We start from the raw sequence: 22,637 nt of genomic DNA on the forward strand, positions 1-22,637 counted from the left end.
TATATATATATATATATATATATATATATATATATATATATATATATATCTTCTTCAGACAGGAAGGACGATAAAACAAACTACAAAAATTATAGACAATAGATCCTTGAAAATAAGCAATTAATAAGAGATGATGAAGAGATGATGGAAGGTAGAAATTACTAGTTTAAGAACAAGTATGGATAGTGCTGTCTGGGAAGTGCTCAGAGAAGTGAAAAAAAATCTCTCTAGAAAAATATTTCAAGAATTTTAAATGAAAAACAAATGATTTGTAAAAGTGTTATTTTGCAAATGAAATTTTAATATTTTAGATTATATGTTTCAAAAATAAAAAATACTTGAAGCTAGTTTGTTGGTATTCATTCGAACTAAAAAGTTTTGATGTGTTTTCCACATGACTACAAAAATTTCAGAATGGATGCATTCATGTAGCCATATATAATTTAAATACCTTCTTTAAATTGTTTATGTTGTGTAAATGGTGTTTAGGCAATACAGTGCTTCTGATGCTATTTGATGATTAGTGACATTGTAATCATTATGTTTCCCTTTTATTTGGAACAAAAATGCTAGTCTTCCAGGTTATTTCAATAATATCATCAATGGATTGAATATATCAGAAAATGAAAATAAAATAACAAATTGCATTTGTTGCTGATGTTCTTATAACCAAAACAAAGGAGATAAAGTAGGCAATTTTGTAGACAATATAGGTAAAAATAACTTATATGCTTTCTTAAACTTTGACCTGACTTTGGTTTCAGGGATACCATGTTATGATATCAAACTATCATTATCCTTTGAAAATGTTACTTTAAAAATTGTCAAATAATGAATGTGAATCTTTAATTATAAAATTTTTGTGTAATATAATTTGTAGAATTTTGTTTATCTACTATCAGTCACTAAATAGAAAACTGTGTCCATTTTATTTCTTCATATAATACCCTTTCAATGTGCAGAGCTGTAATTTTTATTTTATTTTTGCCTTTAGACCTCACTCAATCCAAAATATTAGGAGAAAAATACTTCATTGTCTAAAGAAAATGAACTTGTGCTAGCCATATTCATCATCTTCATTCCGATACTAATTTGAAAAGACAAATGAAGCTGAAAAATCTCATTATTGATCACAATGATCTAAATAAGAATTTCATCATAACCTTAATATTATTCATATTTGCCATTTCTAGTCTCAATATCACATTATTTTCCTTGAAGCAACACAAGAGCATTGTTTCTCAAACATGTATTCTTGTCAATCTTATGCCAGGGGCTTTAACTGCATCCTTTCAGATGTTAAGCCATTCATTTTAGCCTGTTTTAGAGTTCAGTAAAGAGCAAATATTTTTCTTTTCTAACCCTCTTTTAGTCCTAATGCTGTCTTTTTAAAATTTTGTTATAAAATACTTGTTGTAGCTTTATTTTTTCCAATAAATTATGAGTGGTTTCTTCTGATCTCATCACTGAAATAGTGGCATAATTTTTTTTGAGTATTGTTGTGTGCCTTCCTTTTCATGGTTATAGTGCTAAAATAACTTTGATGACTTTCCACACATAGAAATGAAAGCACACTTGAACTCTGAAAATAATTGCATACCTATTTGTTCAAAAAAGGTTTGACATTTTTATGGACAATGCAACCAGTGTGATGAATATCTCCTTGGTGTTTATAACATCAGTAGTATTTTTTTTTTTGTATTTGTATAAGAATTGAATGAGGATAGGTTTTCAGAGTTGAACTTTCAATAAGCAGATGCTAACCTTTTTCATGTTTATGCTTTACTAGAGCTTCTGAACAAAACTCATTTCTTTCCGTTAATAATGAAATTCCAGCGAAGCCCTACTGAGAATTTTCAGTTGGTTATAAATCTATTCAATTTTATTGGTCCAGGGATTTTTAGTTAGTTAGTAGGCCTGAGTGATAGATTTTTGTTTGTTTTTAGGCAGACTAAAAGAGGTTCTGTGGTGGCCAGATTGTGTCTCAGTGGAAATGGAGTCATCCTTATTTGTAACCTTATTTCTAAGAAATTCTCCTTGTCTCTTCAATCTATACCTTTGTGTATCCTTGGGGGTCAATGTGACATCTGTGTTATTCTCAAGCAGATTGGTGAAAAACAAAAATTCTTGCAGTCTGACTGTCAATTCATGTCCAGTTTTTGTCTCTTCTAAATTTGATGTTATAATAATGTTGAAAAATAAAATGACACACATAAGATACTCATGAAATATGCAAGCATAAAGTACACTTATTTATCTTTTTTTTCTTTTATTTGTTACTTCTATGATTTGCCAACTTGAATTTTTAAAATAGCAAGACATTTTCAATGTGTTTGTTAAAGGAATACTTATTATACCTGGAAATGTGATGAGGAATTTCTATGAGAAACCTTTTAATACATATTTTGATTTTATTAGGTGTTAGGTATTTCTGTGAGTGTTAATATAATAATTGGGTGGTATGAGTAAATTAAATGTAGTCACTTGTGTCTGAATATTGTAAGATCACATGAAAACTAAGAGGTATCTTTCTTATCATTGAAGTACATTTTATTTTCCCCCAGAAATCAAAAATCTCCACATATGACAAAATGTGGGCCTTCATGAGTAGCAGGAGGCAGTCTGTTCTGGTGAAGAGCAACGAAGAAGGGATCCAGCGAGTTCTGACCTCTGACTATGCTTTCCTAATGGAGTCAACAACCATTGAGTTTGTTACCCAGCGGAATTGTAACCTGACACAGATTGGAGGCCTCATAGACTCCAAAGGTTATGGTGTTGGCACTCCCATGGGTAGGTTGTATGTCAACCACTTGATTTTTCTTCATTAATCTTAGCTGCTAGGAAAAGGGGGTGAGGGGGAATAGGGCCTCCACTTATGCAATGAAGAATTTTGTTTTTACTGATTGTGTCTTGTCAATTTTTTTACTGCATAAAAGTAGCATCACAATTTGGACCTATGCTTCAAAATGGTAAGTAAATAAGAAAAATAAATCCTACCAAATGCTCTGTAGCCATTATTACTGTAACATTGTTATAGTAGCCACATTGTTCTCAATCTTGCATTTTGAAAAAGTTTTATGAATCAAAAAAGGTTTTTGAAACAATTTCTTTCACAATCGAGGCTTATGACCACTATTTAACTTAGAGTTAACTAAAAGAATAAGGCAAAAATGGTTCTTATGAATTACTATGTTAATTGTTTCACTTAAAAAAGGTTCAAATAGCAGATTTAAAAAATATATATTTGTTCTAATTAGTTATACATAACAGTACAATACTTTTATGCACTTTGATATATCATACATAAATGGAGTATGATTTTTCATTTTTCCAGCAGATTTTTTATCAGTGAAATACCAAGAATGTTTAACATCAAAAATAATTGTTTTTACATCCCCTGTTACACATGATGAAGTAATTTTCATTCATAATAATAAAATGAAATAAAAGAATAAAAATGTTTAAGTAAGGTATGGTGGCACATGCCTGTGATGTGTGAACTACTCAGGAGACTGAGATAGGAGAATTGTTGTGAGTCCACAAGTTCAAGAACAGCCCAGGCAAGATCCTGATTCATTAAAAAAAAATCAAATTTTCATATACAAATATACATTTACAAACATATATAAATATTTACATATATAAATCTCTGTCTACATATATAAGTTTTTCCTACCCAAATAAAATATATGAGCATATATTTTGTTATAAATAAATAAGTAAATAAATACAATATTACAGTACATGTATCCATGTGGAGGCAGAATAATGGTTGCCCAAAGATGTCCATGTTCTCATCCCTAGACCCTATGGACATATTACTTAAACGGTAAAAGAACTTTGTAGCTGTTATTGAATTAAGGATTTTGAAATTGAGAGATCATCCTGATTAACCAGTTAGGTGCAATATAATCACAAGATTCCTTATAAGAGGTAGTCAGGAGTGTAGAGTCTCAGTTACATGTGATTATAAAAGAAGAGAGGGCTGGAGTTGCAGCACAGTGGTAGAGTGCTTACCTAGCATGTGTGAGGTACTGGGTTCCATCCTCAGTACCACATAAAAATAAATGAATAAATAAATAAATATCCATCAACAACTAAAAAAAAAAAAAACAGAAAAGAAGAAGAGATAAAGAAGAGAGGCAGAGGAAATATAATAGATAAAATGCCTACTGTTGACCTTGAACAGGGTGCCATAAGTCAAGAATGCAGTTGATCTTTAGAATTTGGAAAAGGCAAGGAAGCAGTTTTTTTTCCCAGATGACATAGAAAGAACATAGCCCTACAGAGACATCAATTTTAATATTTCTGACCTCCGTAACTGTGAAATGATACAATGTGTTTTGTTTTAAGCAACTAAGTTTATGGTTAATTTGTTACAGCATCAACAAGAAACTCATTGTACAAAACCAAAATATAATGTTCAGCATATTTTAATTTCATCAGTGTTTTTTTGAAAGAAAAAGGAAAACACATACTCATTAGCCTATCACAAGAAGTGAATAACATATTTTTAAGCTCTAGCTTCTACAAGTTTTTGATGGCTTTTTAAAAATAAATTATTGTATGTTTATGTAAGTATTTTAGCCATTTTTTGGTATATCTTCACTCATAATTTTATTACTTTTAATTTGGAAAAGTTTCTTTCACTTGAATCAGCAGATATGCAGAATAGAAAGTTGCTCAAAGATTTATCAAAATATCATTTTATAATAAATCTCCAAATTTAAAATATTATCCATATCTTTGCTCCTTTAGGATCTTTTATAATAACCTTTAAATGCCTGGAGGTCCAAAAATTGCACCATATTGACCTCACCAAAAAAAATTAATATTAATTCTTCTGAAATTCATTATGGCTCAAAGTAGTATGAAATGGACCTGAGAAAATTTCAAGACACTAATTCATGTAATACTACAGATGTCTTCAGGATTCAAAAGTGATTGCACAGTCACTTAAGGAAAAAAAAAAAATACTAGGCATGGCAGTACATACTGGTAATCCCAGGGGTTCAGGAGGCTGAGGCAGGACTATTGCAAGTTCAAAGCCATCTTCAGCAATTTAGTGAGGCCTCATGCAGCTTAGCAAGACCCTGTCTCAAGATAGAAAAAAATTAAGAATAAAAAGGGCTGAGAATATGGCTCAGTGATTAAGTGCCCCTGGGTTCAATCCCTAGTACAAAAACGAAGAAACAAACAAAACAACAACAAACAAACAAAAAAGCAGCCATGAAAAATAAGTCTTGACTTCCTATTGCCAAACATGCAAGTGTATCTGAGGCCCCATGTACTGGGAGTTCAACATTATTATGGGAATTTTCCCATTTAATTTTCAAATATAATGCAATGTTTATGAAAGAATAAGAAATACTTATATACTAATTTGAAGTTCAATAAGAGTTTACCAACAATTGTTTAGAACTTTAAATTATGAAATACATTTTGAAGGAGGACTATTTTATCTTTAACATATTTCGACTAGCTAGTGCAAGGTGATAATTGACAATATGATAGTGATTTAATTCTCAATGAAAATTATTCCTTTTTTGTGTGGTGGAGAAAGACATCCCAAAGATGTGTCCTTGTTATGCTAGGTTTAAATATTAATTTAAAAGTATGACAATTAATTTTAATATATGTTGACATAAAAATTTATAGATTTCTCACAATTATAGTTTGAGGAAGTTATTTTTATGTGCTAAATTAAATCCTTATTGAGAATTATTGGCCCCATTGTGTGTTCATGGAGTATTCAAACTGTGGCATTCTCCATAGTTAGGTCTAGAAAAGTCCTTTCCTTGAGTAAAAATTATATAGTAAGCTCAGAAATTTTAAGTTACTATATTATTTATTTGGAATTTGTGATGTGCAACATATTTGTTAGTGCGTACTCAGGAGTCTTGGAATGTGCTAGTAGTATCACTGCGTACCATTCAGTATTCTGATATTTCATCCTCTAAAGTCTTCTCCAATGACTTTCTTTAATGCTCTTTAGTTTTCATTGTATAGGTTTTTCACCTCTTTAGTTAGATTGATTCTCGAGTATTTAATTAATTTATTTATTTATTTTGAGGCTATTGTGAATGGGGAAGTTTTCCTAACTTCTCTTTCTGAAGGTTCATCACTGATATATAGAAATGTGTTTGATTTATGGGTGTTGATTTTATATCATGCTACTTTGCTGAATTCATTTATTAATTCTAGATGTTTTCTGGTGGAGTTTCTTGTATCCTCTATGATAGAATCGTGTCCTCAGCAAATAGTGATAGTTTGAGTTTTTCTTTTCCTATTTGAATTCCTTTAATTTATTTTCTCTGTCTAATTTCTCTTGACTAGAATTTCAAGGACTATGTTGAATAGGAGTGGTGAGAGAGGGCTTCCCTGTCTTGTTCTAGTTCTTAGAGGGAATGCCTCCAATTTTCCAATTTACCTCCATTTAGAATAATGTTAGTTGGCCATGGGCTTAGCATAGATAGTTTTTCTCGTGTTCTGAACATGAGAGGGTGTTGTATTTTATCAAATGCTTTTTCTGCATCTATTTAAATGATCATATGACTTTTATCTTTAAGTCTATTGAAGTGATGAATTACATTTATTGATTTCCTTATGTTAAACCAAACTTGCACCCCTGGGATGAACCCCGCTTGATCATGATGCACTCTTTTTAATATGTTTTTGAAAGCTATTTACCAGAATTTTATTGAGAATTTTTGCACTTCTGATATTCTGGATTTAGATTTGTCATTGTCTTCTTGGAAAAGTCACTTAAAATTTTTGAATTCTACGTTCCTTTTGTTTTAAAAGAAGACTCATTCTCCCTTTGTTCCTTAGGATGCCCTGAACTCCTTGGCTCCAGTGATCCTCTCCTTCAGCTACCAGAGTAGTTAGGCCTAGACACCTACTCCATTACACCCAACTAGGTTCCTTTTCTTTAACTAGTAAAATAATAGAGTTGTACTATCAGAAGACCCTTTAAATGCTAAACTTAGAATAATTTCCCAAGTTATATTGTAATGGATTCTTCTTCTCCTTCTCCTCCTCCTTCTGGATTGAACTCCAGGCTTGGTGTTTGCAAGGTAAGAATTCTGTCACTGGTCTACATTCCCAGCCTCATTATATCTGTGAGGAGTGGTGTTGCCATTGTTTTATAAATAGCCACACTCTGTGGTCCTCAATCATTATTTGCTGTATGAACAAATATCACGTCTGGAAATATGGTACTGCAACAAGATTTATAAACAGAGGAAATAAACTACTTTTAGTTAAACATGGCATATTACACTATTAAATGTGATGACCTCATCAAAGAAACTTGAGTAATTCAGTTTGATTGCAATACTCAATTATTCGAAAATTCAAAAATAAATTTAGTAAGGAGAGTAAGATTCAAGGAGTATGTGTGAGAACATTTGCATGTATCTCAGATATTTTCACTACTTAGAAGTATATAATAGCACTCATCAAAATTTCTCAAGTAAAGAATTTTGACTTATACCTAAGATGAAATCTTAGACTTGAGTGTTTCATCTCTTTTCGTTCTTATATGTGAATGCAGTATGCCAACATACCAGGATGCTATCATATTGTCTTGCTCTGAGGGAATGCTTGCCAAAAGTAAGTAAAAATAATACATTAATAAAAATCTCAAAAACTCTCTAGGATGTTTTAAATGTGAAGACTATTTCAAAAAGAAATATAAATGATGAATTCAGTTCTGAGGGAGTCCTCTATTATAATTTGTTGGAGCCATACAATCAATAATTTTTAAGAACTCCCTATTCCTGACACATTAAGAAGTGTAAACTTATTTTAGTAAATAAAATCTGAAGCAGTTAAAAATATCGATGTATACATAAATATTTTAATGTAACTTTTTTAATTGGAGGAAATACTAGTTACAGTATATGTAATATCTATTTCTTCTAACTTTAAGCTTATCTTATAGACACAAGACCAAGAGAATTCTAAAGTGTGAGGATGTAGATAATTTACTCTTTATCTGTTAATTCTTGACTGCCCTGCTGAAGACAAGTTAATTATTATAAAATATATTCATTGACAGTGGCAAGGTCACTTATATGAGAACAATTCTAGAAATCAGTTTGAATTATAGTTCTAGGTGAGATCACTTTTTGCATCATATTGATTACTGTAGTGTGATATGTAGTATATTAATATTTTCTTTAAAATAAATTTTTAAAAATTAGATAACAGCTCATGGATAAACTTCTTTCATAAGCAACTTGCTGGAATTTCAGTATAAAGCATATTAAAAATTGAAAAGATTAGAATAATATTTTGACATGACAATTATGATCAAGAAGAATATTTGCATACTGAGCCACATCCCCAGTCCTTTTAAAATGTTTTTCTTTTTATTATTAAATTATTGACTTATTCTAATTTGTTATACATGGTGATAGAATGCAATTTATTTCATATTACAAATATAGAGCACAATTTTTCAAGTCACTGAGTGTACACAAAGTATTTTCACACCATTCGTGTCTCCATACATGTACTTAGGGTTATGATGTCTATCTCCTTCCACCATCATTCCTACCCCCTTGCCTCCTGTCTTCCCCTCCCTCCCCTTTGCCCTATCTAAAGTTCCTCCATTCCTCTCCTGCTCCTCCCTGACCCCCATTACCATTGTGAGTCAGCATCCTCATATCAAAGAAAACATTTGGCCTTTGTTTTTTGGGAATGACTTATTTCACTCAGCATTATATTCTCCAGCTCCATTCATTTACCTGCATATGCCAAGTATTTTTATTGCTGAGTAATGTTCCACTGTTTATATATACCAAAGTTTCCCTTTCCATTCTTCTACTGAAGGACCTCTAGGTTGGTTCCACAGTTTAGCTATTGTGAATTGTGCTGCTATAAACATTGATGTGGCTCTGTCTCTGTAGTATGCTATCTTTAAGTCCTTTGGGTATAAGCCGAGGACTGGGATAGCTGGGTTAAATGGGGATTCCATTCCAAGTTTTCCAAGGACTCTCCATACTGCTTTCCAGATTGGCTGTATCAATTTGCAGTCCCACCAGCAATGTAAGAATGTGCTTTTTTCCCCACATCCTTGCCAACACTTGTTCAACACATCATTCACTTATAATAATGGAAATATATTTTTATTTCTGTTTTCAGATAATTTGTCTTCTTCCTTTTTACTTGATAACATTATTCTTGATAGCTGCGATTCTGACTGGAGTCATATGAAATCTTAGAGTAGTTTTGATTTGCATTTCTCTAAATGCTAGGGATGTTGAATATTTTTTCATATATTTGTTGCTTGATTGTATATCCTCTTCTGAGAAGTGTCTGTTCAGTTCCTTGGCCCATTTATTGATTGGGTTATTTGGTTTTCTGGTGTTAATGTTTTTGAGTGCTTTATATATCCTAGAGATTAGTGCTCTGATGTGCTTGTGGTAAAAATTTGCTCCAAAGAAGTAGGCTCTCTATTCACCTCACTGATTGTTTCCTTTGCTAAGAAGAAGCTTTTTAGTTTGAACCCATCACATTTATTAATTCTTTGATTTGAATGCTTGTGCTATAGGAATCTTATTAAGGAAGTTGGGGCCTAATCTGACATGATGGAGATTTGGGCCTACTTTGTGTTGAGTTTTGTGTATGGTGAGAGATAGAGGTTTAATTTCATTTTGTTACATGTGGATTTCCAGTTTTCATAACACCATTTGTTGAAGAGGCTATCTTTTCTCCAATGTATGTTTTTGGTGCTTTTGTCTAATATAAGATAACTGTAGTTGTGTGGGTTAGTCTCTGTGTCCTCTATTCTGTACCATTGGTCTCCTGATCTATTTTGGTGCCAATACCATGCTGTTTTTGTCACTATTGCTCTGTAGTAGAGTTTAATAATGCCACCAACTTCACCCTTCTTGCTAAGGATTGCTTTGGCTATTCTGGGTCTCTTATTTTTCAAGATGACTTTCATGATTGCTTTTTCTATTTCTATGAGGAATGTCATTGGGATTTTGATTGGGATTACATTGACTCTGTGTAGTGTTTTTGGTAGTACAGTCATTTTGACATTATTAATTCTGCCTATCCAAGAACAAGGTAGATCTTTCCATCTTCTAAGGTCTTCTTTAATTTCTTTCCTTAGTGTGTTGTAATTTTCACTGTAGAGGTCTTTTACCTCTTTCATAAAATATTTTTCTTTTGAGACATGGTCTCACTAAGTAGCTTAGGCCTTTGCTAAATTGCTGAGGCTAGCTTTGAACTCATGATGCTCCTGCCTCAGCCTCCTAAGCTCCTGGGATTATGGTGTGTACCACTGTGCCCAGCTGCGTTCATTCTTATTTATTTTCATTGTCAAATAACATTGATTTTGATTTTATAAATTATTTTGTTACTACTAAAAAGTCTTTATTGCATTTAATATATAATTTGCCTTAGTCCTAATTGTTAATGAAACAATATTTTAAGATCAAATAAATAAATATTGAAATCATTCATTTACAATAATGGAAATATATTTTTTCTGTTTTCAGATAACTTATTTTCTTCCTTTTTATTTGATAACATTAAATTCTTAACTTCAGTGAATTATATGCTATTTCTAAGCAGAATATGAAATCAAAATGGATTTTTAGACTCTTTTCATTATGTGTGAGTCCTTGCTCATATGACTTTATCAAAGTAGTATGATCTAGAAACAAACATTTTATACTTCTCTCCCTTATTTATGTTAGAGAAAAAAAAAGTTTCAGGCAGTAATTTATGATTTTCTATTTCACATTTCTAAAAATATGGCTTCAAAAATCACTTAATATTAATTTAGTCTTCAAAAACATGAAATAAAACTATAGTATTTGAATGACATTTTGACTTCCCATAATATTTCAAGAAGCATTAAAATCTGCCATTTATGTTATCATTTCCCAATCATATTAAATATTATTAACAGGTTGTATTTAATTAGTTTAAAATTTTTCTCTATTTTTTTTTTTTAGAAATAAAACCAAACATGGAATGTATTTAGGATGTGAAAAAAAAAATATTTGAGGCTCTTACTCTTTACTAAGCAGGAGCTAATGAGATAAATATACTCAGAAGAGAGAACTATGAGGTCAGGTTATGGAAAATTTAGATTAGTGCCAGAAATTCCCCAAAATTTTGAATTTCTGAATCTTGAATTTTAAATTTTGTTTCTTCAGAAGTTATAATACTTGATGAAAATTTTACTTTCACTAATATTATCAGTGTGATCAAAGGGAGGAGTTTCATTTTCTTTGCTTTTATCACTGCTTAGATATTGAGATATTGTCATGGAAGCATATGTGGTTCAGTGAAGTAAATTAAAATACAGTACAGTGAATCTTTTGAAGTGAGAAATCAAAAACAAGCTTTAAAATCATCCATGTTCTTTCCTCCCTTCCTTTCTTTTTTTTCTTTTTTCTTTCTTTCTTTTTTTTTTTTTTTTACCAAATCCAGGCATCTTCTTGCTAGCCTGCCAGGACTCCTCTTGTGTGATTCATTTAGGGGCCTGCCATCACCATTCATCACCAAGTGTGATGATTACTGCCCAAAGTGTGTTGTGAAATAGCTGAATGACTCAGATAGAAGCTATTTAATTAGGGAAGCTCTGTTTACATAAAAATACCTTAGTGGAACAATCAACAATATTGTGAAGGCAAATGCTAAATAAGCATAAGCTGGTTTAATTAAGTTTGGGTGACATTAAATCCCTTACAGGGTTTTCCTGACAGCAGCAATATTATTTTAATGTGGTATCAACTATATGGTGGATTTTTAAAGTTGTATGTAATTTTATTCATAATAAGCTAACCAAACTTCTTATTCCATTCAAAATCATGTTTGAAAAAACTTGTGGATAACATAAAGGCAAAACAAATCACAACTGCTTCATTAAGGAATATTTAAAATGTGTGAGCTCTTCTAGTCTTGCCTCTTAATTCACCACAGGTGATAATCTATTTATCTGGACAGGGAACATTTCTACTTAATGGAATTTTTGGCTGCCTCACCTAGCTCCTGACTGTGTGTACTGAAAACCTTCTTGGTTTCTCTTTTTTGAAGATTGAGTGTATATTACACTTTGAGGACAAGGCAAACTCAGCAGACCATGAACTGGTAGGAAAGCAGCAGTTTTTTAAAAACAAAATCCTCTAGGACCCATTGGTATTATTTTGCTTCCCTTTGTTCAGTTTGATAGAAATACTGTAAACTGACTGAAGGGTCTTATTGCTATTTCTATTTTCAGCAATGAGCTAGTGCCATGTTTCTTTCATTTGTTACTTCACTCACAACTTAATAGCACGCCATGTGTGTGGCCACAGAGACAGGGATATAGAGAATTGTGCTCCTGTCTGTGCAGATTGTTGATGGTATTAGAATTTTCTACCATCTCAGTTGTTTGCATTTTTTTGTACAATTAAATCACTTATAAATTCTAAATAGTTAATGTACAATTATTTCACAATCAATAAAAAAGTATTTTTCTGAAGAAAACTCAAAATAAATTAATCATATCACAGATATGAAGATGAACAGGCTATTTACAAAATCCTTTAAAACTAAATGAAAAGACAATTTTATCACACATGAAACTGTTATATACCTTTAATTTTTATCATATTTCCTAATTTAATTGTAAATATTGGAGTGTACTCTAATAATTTAATTTAATGTTGCCTTTACAAGTGAATGTTTTAAAATAATTTTCTATTTATCAATGAAAAACAGCTTTAATAATTATTAAATAATTAATCATTTTAATCTTATTAATAATTTTCATGGAAATTTTAAGCCATAATATTGTCTTACCCACATTCAGTCTGAAGTAAAAAAGATAATAATGGATTATATCATTGATTTTTTTTTGGTGAAAATGTACTGCTTTGACATGCGAAAAAAAATAAAAGGATTTTTTTCTTTCATTTCTGTTTTTTAATGTTAAATACATTGGATCCACTACTTTATTTCTCATTATTTGATGAAGTAAGAGATGTAGAATAGGTACCAGGGAGGTATATTGTTTGTTCAAAGCAGATGCCAGTGTTTATAGAAAAGGAATCTGTATGAGAAGCATGTTTTTCCCTGTTTTGCTCACCATCCATTTCTAGAATTCCCAATTCATCATATAATAAGTACTGTAATATTCATCATTATGGATGCATAAAATTGCTGGCCTTCAGTTTTTCAGCTTTACTAAAATGAATGAATACATTTGTCTTCATTAGCTTAACATAATGCACAAAAATTGATGGAAATTATTCATCTTTCTACAGGTCAATCCTCCATTAAAACGCATTCTATTTTTTCTTTGCATAAACAGCATAATTTTAATATTACTGAAGTAATTTTGCAAGGATAAATTTGAGATCCAATAATTTTCAGAAAATGAATTAAATAAAAAAACTCAAATTACACCTGTAGAAGCTGGGCATTCCTGGCATATTTGTTAAAGTCTAGATTACATGTCATGAAAACAGATGAGAGTCTCAGTAAGTTATGCCTGCTCCACAGATATTATCAACAGACTCTGCATGCTAGAATCTAGGAACCTTCCAGAGGGAATTTGATAAATTGTGAGCACCAGTGTGAGCAGCCTTCATTAATATTGTAAATGATGACCAAATGTTACCCAAATAATGCAGAAATGGGTAATTCTCATAAAAGAGTTAGTTTTGATAGATTTTATATGCACAGACTGAATCATTTAATTCATTTAGTGTTTTGTACTGATTAGTTTAAGAACATGAATTTAAATTTCATTTGAAATTAGTTAGCCGCTGTCTGACTGTGCCAGGCAGTCATTTCCTGGGTTTGTAAGGCTAAAATCAATGAATCACTTTTATTAGAAAAATGTTAGTCAAGGTATAGGGATGAAATCTATGAGTACTATATGTCAAAGACAAATGCCTTGTATTTGCTGGCCCTTCATGTGACAAGCATATTCTTAGCATGTTACACAGTGAATGAGCCTTTATGGTTAGAAGACTTACATGCAAATCCTAATTTCTCCTGTGTGTCCTAATATATGAGGTAAAGTCAGTGAATGTCCTTGTAACACTGTGTCCTCATCTGTAAATAGGCCTAATCATGATTACATTTTGGGTTGTGCTAAGAATTAAGTTCATTGTATTTATAGAATTTAGGTCAGAACATATGTACTCTTAGAAAAAGTTCAATCATCCACAATGTTTGTATGCTTCAAAACATTATGTTGTTCATGATAAACACATATTATTTTATCTATCAAGGAAAAAAATAGATAAAGAAAAATTTAAGAAAAATAATTTCAAAGGATCATCTTAAAGAAGGGCTCTCTAATAATTGAAAAGATCCATTAGTGTTCTTTAAGTTATTTGTATTTAGAAAATGCTAAGTTTGAATGCAAAATGTTCTCACCACAAAAAATGATAACTATGTGATATAATGCATATGTTAATTAGCTAGATTTAGGCTTTCCATAACATATATATATTTCAGACTATCAACTACACCATAAATCCATACTATTTTATCTTTCAATTTAAAAAAGCAAAAATAAATTTTAAAAAATATTGAGCATTTAGGGCTGGGATTGTAGCTCAGTGGTAGAGCGCTCGCTTAGCGCAGGCGGGACCCAGGTTCAATTCTCAGTACCACACAAAAAAAATAAAGGCATTGTATTGTGTCCATCTACAAAAAAAACAAACAAACAAAAAAAAAGGTTCTCTCTCTGTCTCTGTCTCTCTCTCTCTCTCTCTCTCTCTCTCTCTTTAGAAAAATACTGAACATTCTCTTGAAAAAAATGTTCTCTTCAAATTTTTGGGTTTAATCTGATGATTTATTGAGAACTGTTCAGCATTCATAATTTAGTAATTAATATTTATTTGCAACAAAAATATAATAAGAAACCATTGTTGCCATATCAACACCTGGTACTATTACATAATCATTATACAAATTCCAGAATTCTGAAGGAGGTAGGGTTTATAAGATACAAACATTTCTATTTTCATATGTAGTGCCAGAGTTTCATGAAATAATGCTCAGAAAAAAATATAACAATAACTGTATTTCACCAGTCCCTTTTAAATAATATATATGAAATATGTCAGAAACAGTGAAAATAGTGAGTTTTTTTTACTATGAAACGATAACATTTGTCCTCTATTTTCTTTTACATATCAGAAAATATTTGAAATATGAATCAAGGGCAACTAAGATATGTACTCTACATATTTACACCATAACATTTCTCTTTGTGTTCTTAGATAATTGAATATTTTTCTGAGTATTTTACAAATATTTGTTCAAGTACAAAGTATCACGTTATTTTTAATGGAGGTTATAAATCCATTATATTTTGACATTTGCTATAGAGGACAAAGCATAACTTCTATCCAAATTAAGTCAGTTATTGATTTGAAATGTAGGTATTTAAAGTTTATTATATCTACACTATTCTTGGTGGCCAGTACATTTAATATTTTCATGTATTTGCTTTAATCACACATAGTCTCTACCCCATTTTTAACAATAGGTTTTATTATTAGAGCACTTTTTACATACAAAGCCAAACTGAGTGGAAGATACAGAGATTTGCTTCCATCTTGTCTTTCAATTCTTCTGATATTTTTGACCTGTTTTCTCTCATTTCTACCAAACAGTAACATTCTTTATTGGTTCTTACTAGTTATCCATATACTCTCCACTCCAACACATGCATAAGTTGTCTCATACCTTAGCATATCTCACTAGCATAGTGCATTTATTGTAGTTGATGAACTTGCATCAGCACGTTATTACCAAATGAATAGTATACATTACAGTTGATGCTTGATGTGCATTCTATAGTTTCGAACTAGAGTATAGACAAGCATTCACCAACTGTAACATCATTCAAAGCAGTTTCACTGCTTAAAAATCCCCTGTGTTTTGTCTATTCATCCTTTCTCCTCCATGAAATCCCTGGAAACCACAAGTGACTTTACTCTACTCATAGTTTTGCTTTTTCCAGAATGTCACAAAGTTGTAGTCATGCAGTATGTAGCATTTTCATTTGGAATTACTTCATGTTGTAATATATATATATGTTTAAGTTTCCTTCAAGTGCTTTTATGGCTTGATAAATTAATTAAAGTGGTGAATAATATTCCACTGTCATGAGGAACCAATTTTATTTTTACCCTCACTTACTAAAGAATATATTAGTTGATTCCAAGTTTTAGCAATTGTGAATAAAGCTTCTATACATATCTATGTCCATGTTTTTGTATGGATATGTTTTTAATTTTTTGGGTAAATACCAAGGGTCATGATGACTGAATCATATGGTAGGAGTATCTTTAGTTTCATAAAGATCTGCCAGACTGCCTTCCAAACAACTACATTATGTTTGCTCTCCCATCTGTAGTAAATGAAAATTTCTGGTTACCACATTCTCCCTAGAATTTGGTGTTGTTAGTGTTGTGAATATTGGATATTCTAATAGATGTGAGTACTATTTCATTGTTTTGAAACGTGTAATGTGGAAAATTTTATATGCTTCCTTGACATTTGTATGTCTTCTTTTTTAAGGTGTCTGATTTTTTTTCAATTTTTAATTAGGATTTTTAATTTGCCATTTAGTTTTAAGAAAATGGATTCTTTGCATATCTTGAATAACAGTCCTTTATCAGATACATCTTTTGGGTTTATTTTCTTCTATCTTGTCTTTTAATTCTTCTAATATTCTTGACCTGATTTCTCTCATTTCTACACAAACAGTAACATTCTTTATTGGTTCTTTCTAGTTATACATGACAGTTGAATTCATTTTGATAAAATAAGCATGGAATATATTTTATTATAATTAGGACCCCATTCTTGCAGGTGTACTCAATGGTGGGATTCACTTTGTTATATATATATACCTACACATAGGAAAATTATATTAGATTCATTCTGCTGTCTTTACTATTCTTATCCCCATCCTTCCTTTTATTCTCCTTTGTCTAATTTACTGAACTTTCTTTTTCCCGGTGCAACATCCCCTCTTATTGTGTGTGTTAGCATCCACATATCAGAGAGAACATTTGGTCTTTCTTTTTCAGTATTGGCTTTTTCACTTAGCATGATAGTCTGGTATTGTGATGCCTCCTGCTTCATTTTTCATACTTAGGATTGCTTTCGCTATTCTGGGCCTCTTTTTTTTTTTCCAAATGAATTTTATGATAGCTTTTTTTACTCTTATGAAGAACATCATTGGAATTTTTAGAGGAATTGCATTGAATCTGTATAGCACTTTTAGTAATTTGACCATTTTGGTGGTATTAATTCTGCCTATCCAAGAATGTGGGAGGTCTTTCTATCATTTAATGTCTTCATCAATTACTTTCTTTAGTGTTTTGTGGTTTTCATTGTACAGATCCTTCACCTCTTTTGTTAGATTTATTTTTAAGAATTTTTAAGCTACTGTGAGTGGGCTGCTTTTCGTAATTTCTCTTTCAGCTGATTCATCATTGGAATATTGAAATGCAATTGACTTGTGGGTGTTAGTTTTATATTCTGCTACTTTGCTGAATTTGTTTATGAGTTCTAGCAGTTTACTGGTGGAGTTTTTTGGGCCTTCTAAATATAAAATTATGTCATAGGCAAACCAAGATAATTTGAATTCTTCTATTACTATTTGTATCCCTTTATTTTATTTTATTTTTCTTTAATCTAATTGCTCTGGCTAGAGTTTCAGGGACTATGGTGAATAGAAGTGCTGAAAGTGTGCACCCCTGTCTTATTCCTGTTTTCTGAGGGAATGCTTTCAGTTTTTCTTCTTTTAGAATGTTGTTAACTGTGGGTTTATAAAACATAGCTTTTACAATGTTCAGGTATGGTCCTTCTATCCCTAGATTTTTCAGTGTTATAAACATGAATGGATGTAGCATTTATATTTGTCTATATTATACCATGAACCTTGATATTTTGAAGCTATTTATTTTCTCTTTATCTAGAAGAAATGAATTTTAGATACTATCATTATTATTTTCTTTGCTAAATGTACTTTTCTAAACCAGGAACAGGTATGGGTGGAAAAGAAACAGAAAAAATAGGCAAAAGTTAACCAAAGAAAAATAAGAGTTATTACTACCAAATCTATTTTGAAATATACTCTCTTTATATACCTATTTTTAAGACTAAGGTCATTTCATTTTTCATATAGTCCTATAATTCTTTGTTCTCTTTTACAATGCTTCTTATATTAGTAAAATCTCATTCAACTTGTGTGTTCTCTTTTGCACTACAATCTCTAGAAGCTTTTTAATTCATCATAACTCATGGTTATGTTGTTCACCATTGTATACTTAGTATCTAGCACATGCACTGAGTAATATTTTTGTATGTAGTAATTAAGAGGGAGACAGAAGAGATAAAACAATGACTCAGACATAATCTTTATCCTTAGGAAACTCACACCATCATCTGGTAGGGAAAGAAATATGAAAATGGCATTAGAGTACTATATTCTAAATGCTGTATTAAAATATCTGCAGTGTTTTGTGGTGTCAAAGAAAGATTCTATACATCTTCATGGCAGCCACAAAAAAAGTGAGTACAGATGAGGAAAGATATGCAGACATCAGTTTGGATTTAGGAAGTTCTGTCAGAAAAATCAGAGAATATATGAAAGGGTATCACTATAGGAAAAGAAAACAAAATACAGCTACTTGATATTGCTGGAATACTGGATGTAAGAAGAAAAGGATAAATTCAGGAAACAAGACTGAAGATAGTTTGAAGACGAGGATTTTATATATATTTAGGAAATGGGATTTTATACTACAGACCCAGAACACCACTGCAAAAACTTAAGAAAAATATAAAATTAACACCACAAAAAGATTACAGAAAGATTATTAGGTAGCTTGGAGAGTGACTCACATTTTTTTAATGCTTAGTGTTCTGTAATTTAACTCATGTGAACTGACAATTTTCAAGATCTAATTCATCTTTTTATTATTTTTCATTAATTTCTTATACTCTTTTTATGTGTTAGATTGTTTACTTCCAAAAGAAAATACAAGGAGTGATAAGAATAAATCCTCACCCATCTAACAGCTATCTAAATTAAGCTATTAATGGGCCCATGAAGTGCTCAGTTGCTAAATATAGTAATTGCTTCCTTTAAAATAGATTAAAATTATTACATATAATTATATATATATATATATTAGATAAATATTTAGATAAAGTTTGAGTTCAAAACCTGATACATTCAAATTGCTTAAGATAAGATTGTAAGTGTGTAGGTCATGTAGGTTTTTTCGGTGTGTAGTATTTTATTTTTTCCATATTTTTTATTGGTTCATTATAGTTGCACATAATGGTGGGATTCATTGTTACATGATCATTAATGCACACAATATTACAATATAATTTGAACCATTCTCCAGTATTTTCCCTTTCTCTCCTTACTCACTTTATACCATTCCCTCACTCTACTGATCTTCCTTCATTTTCATGAGTTCTGTTCTAACCTTTCTTCTAATTTTCTCCTTTTATTCCTCTAGCAGCCCCATATGAGAGAAAATACATGATTCTTGATTTTCTGAATTTGGCTTATTTCATTTACTATAATTTTCTCAAGTTCTGCACATTTTCCTACAAATGACAAAAGTTGATTCTTTTTTATGGCTGAATAAAGCTCCATTGTCTATATGTACCACATTTTCTTTTTCTATTCCTTCATTGATGAGTACCTAGGCTAATCCCATGTTTTGGAAATTGTGAATTATGCTTCCATAAACATGGATATGCATGCCCTGCTATAGTATTATTATTTTAATTCTTCAGGATAAATACCCAACAGTGTTATATCTGGGTCACATGGTTACTCCATCCCCAGTCTTTTGAGGAATATCCAAACTGATTCCCCTAGTAGTTGTACTAATTTATTATCATAACAGTGTAAAAGTGTTCCTTTTCTCTCACATCCTCTTATTATAATTTGTTATTGTTTGTATTCTTGATAGATGCCATTCTGAATGGAGCAAGATGAAATCTCAATATAGTTGGATTTACATTTCCCTAACTGCTAATTATGTTGAAAATTTTTCATATATGTGTTGGCCATTTGTATTTCTCCTTTTGAGAAGTTTTTGTTTAGTTTACTTGTCCATTTATTAATTGTTTTTTTTTTCTTTTGGTGTTTTTTATGAATTCTGTATATTAATTCTCTATCAGAAGAGTAGCAAGTAAAGGTTTCTTTACATCCTATAGGTTTTCTCTTCACATTCTTGTTTCCTTTACAGTGAAGAAGCCTTTAAATTTGATGTAATTCTAATTATTAACTCTTGGCACTATTTTCTGAGTTTTAGGAATACTATTGAGAAAGTTGTTGCTTTAGCCTATGTGTTGAAGTGTTGACTTTATCTTTTTTTCTAGTAGTTGCATCATTTCTGATCTAATTTCTAGGTCCTTGATTCATTTGAGTTGACTTTTGTGCAGGGTGAGAGATAAGAATATACAATCATTTTTTTTTTCATTTTTAAGGATAATACATTTTCCCAGAATTATTTGGTTAAAAGGTTGTCTTTTCTTCAATGTATGTTTTTGACACATTTGCCAAGGATCAGATGATTGTATCTGTGTGGGTTTGTCTCTGTCTTGTACTCTGTTCCAATAGTCTGTTGTGTCTGTTTTTATGGAAGTATTATAAAGTTTTTGTTACTATACCTCCATAGCATAATTTGAAGTAAGGTATGGATGGTGATACCTCTAGCATTGCTTCCTTGGCTTAGAATTGTCTTAGCTATTCTGGATCTTTTATAATTTCAAGTGAATTTGGGAATGTTTTTTGTAGTTCTGTAAAGAATGTCATTGGTAGGGGGTTGCTTGGAACCTGTATACTGCTTTTGGCATTATGGCTTTTTAACAATAGTTCTTCTACATGTCCATGAACATGGGATGTCTTTTCTTCTTGCATCTTCTTAAATTTTATTCTTCAATATTCTAAGATTTTCAAAGATCTTCCCCTTCTGGTTAAATTTATTTTTAGGGTTATTTGTTTTTCTTAAGGCTATTGTGAATGAAATTGTTTTTCCTGATTTCATTCTCAGTGGATTCATTACATATAAAAATGTTATTGACTTGTGCAAGTCGATTTTGTAAACTGTCACTTTGCTGAATTTGTTTTTTATCTCTAGCAGTCTTCTGGTGGAACTTTTTTGGATCTTCTAAGTATAGGATCATAACATCTGTAAACAGTGCTAATTTGATTTCTTCCTTTCTTCTTTTAATCTCTTTATTCTTATTTATTTATTTATTATTAGTTGTTCAAAACATTACAAAGCTCTTGACATATCACATTTCATACATTTGATTCAAGTGGGTTTTGAACTCCCATTTTTACCCTGTATACATATTGCAGATTCACATCAGTTACAATCCACTTTTTACATACTGCCATACTAGTGTCTGTTGTATTCTGCTGCCCTTCCTATCCTCTACTATCCCCCCTCTCCTCCCCTCCCCTCTCCTCCCCTCTTCTCTGTCTACCCCACCTTTTAATCTCTTTAAATCCCCTCTCTTCCATAATTGCTCGAGTAGAAAGTTTACTACTATTTTAAACAGAAATGGTGAGAATGAATAACTTGTATTGTTCCAGATTTTAAAGGAAATATTTCCAGTTTTTCATCATTCACTATGTTGCTGGGTTTGTCATATATAGCCTTCATGATCTTGAGGTAGATTAGTTCTATCCCTATTTATTTTAGTTCTTTTTTTATGAATAGATGGTGACATTTGTTGAAGGCTTTCTCTGCATCTTTTGAGATGACCATGAGATTTTTGTTATTAATTTTATTTGTGTGATAAATTTGGCTTATTTTCTTGTGTAAGTTAAACGATCCTTGCATCCCTGAAGTAAAACCAACTTTGTCATGATATGCAATCTTCTTAATATCTTGTAAAAAATAATTTGCTAATATCTTATTAAGGACTTTTACATCTAAATTTTCAAAGTAGTCTCTAATGATCCTTTGCATTTCTGTCATTTCTATGGTGATTTATCCTTTTGCATCTAACATCCCATCAGAGATCTATAGTTTTCTTTTCTTAATGTGTCCTTAAATGGTTTTGATGTAAGTGGAATACTGGCTTCATAGGAAAAACTTGGAAATATTCCATTCTATTCTATTACATGAAATAATTTGAAGAACTTTTGCATTAATTCTTTATTAAAGGTCTTATAGAATTCAGCTAAGATCCATCTGGTGCTTGGTTTTTCTTCCTTGGAATACTTTTTATTTCTGCTTCTATCTCATTGTTCGATATTGGTGTGTTTACCTTTTCTAAGTGCTTTTGATTCAAATATGGTAGGTTCTTTGTGTATAGAAATGTATCCACTTACCCTAGATTTTTCCATTTATTGGAAAGTAATTTTTAAAATAATCCCTAATTATCCTCTGAATTGCTGTGAAGTCTGCAGTGATTTACCTTTTTCATCTCTAATTTTATTAGTGTAAGTCTTATCTTTTTACCTTCTGGTTAGTTTTACTAAGGGTTTATCAGTCTCGCTTATATGGTCAAAGAATCACTCTTTGTGTTTTTGTCTTCTTAATTTTATCAATTTCATCAAATACCTTAATTATTTCCTTCTTTCCACTGTCTTTTGAATTCGTTTGTTC

The 22,637-nt window shown here is 31.0% G+C and overlaps 1 protein-coding gene across 3 annotated transcripts in view; it reads left to right on the top strand.

The window, feature by feature from the left end:
• Grik2 (glutamate ionotropic receptor kainate type subunit 2) overlaps positions 1–22,637 on the top strand; it is a 664,662-nt gene that overhangs the window by 619,541 nt on the left and 22,484 nt on the right. For all 3 annotated transcript variants that reach the window (XM_015499657.2, XM_015499664.2, XM_015499670.2), the window contains one exon: positions 2,565–2,790. In XM_015499657.2, the coding sequence (XP_015355143.1) occupies positions 2,565–2,790 (226 nt within the window). The remainder of the gene's footprint in view (positions 1–2,564; positions 2,791–22,637) is intronic.

This window comes from Marmota marmota, unplaced genomic scaffold (assembly GCF_001458135.2).
Source record: "Marmota marmota marmota unplaced genomic scaffold, marMar, whole genome shotgun sequence".
Classification (NCBI taxonomy): domain Eukaryota; kingdom Metazoa; phylum Chordata; class Mammalia; order Rodentia; family Sciuridae; genus Marmota; species Marmota marmota.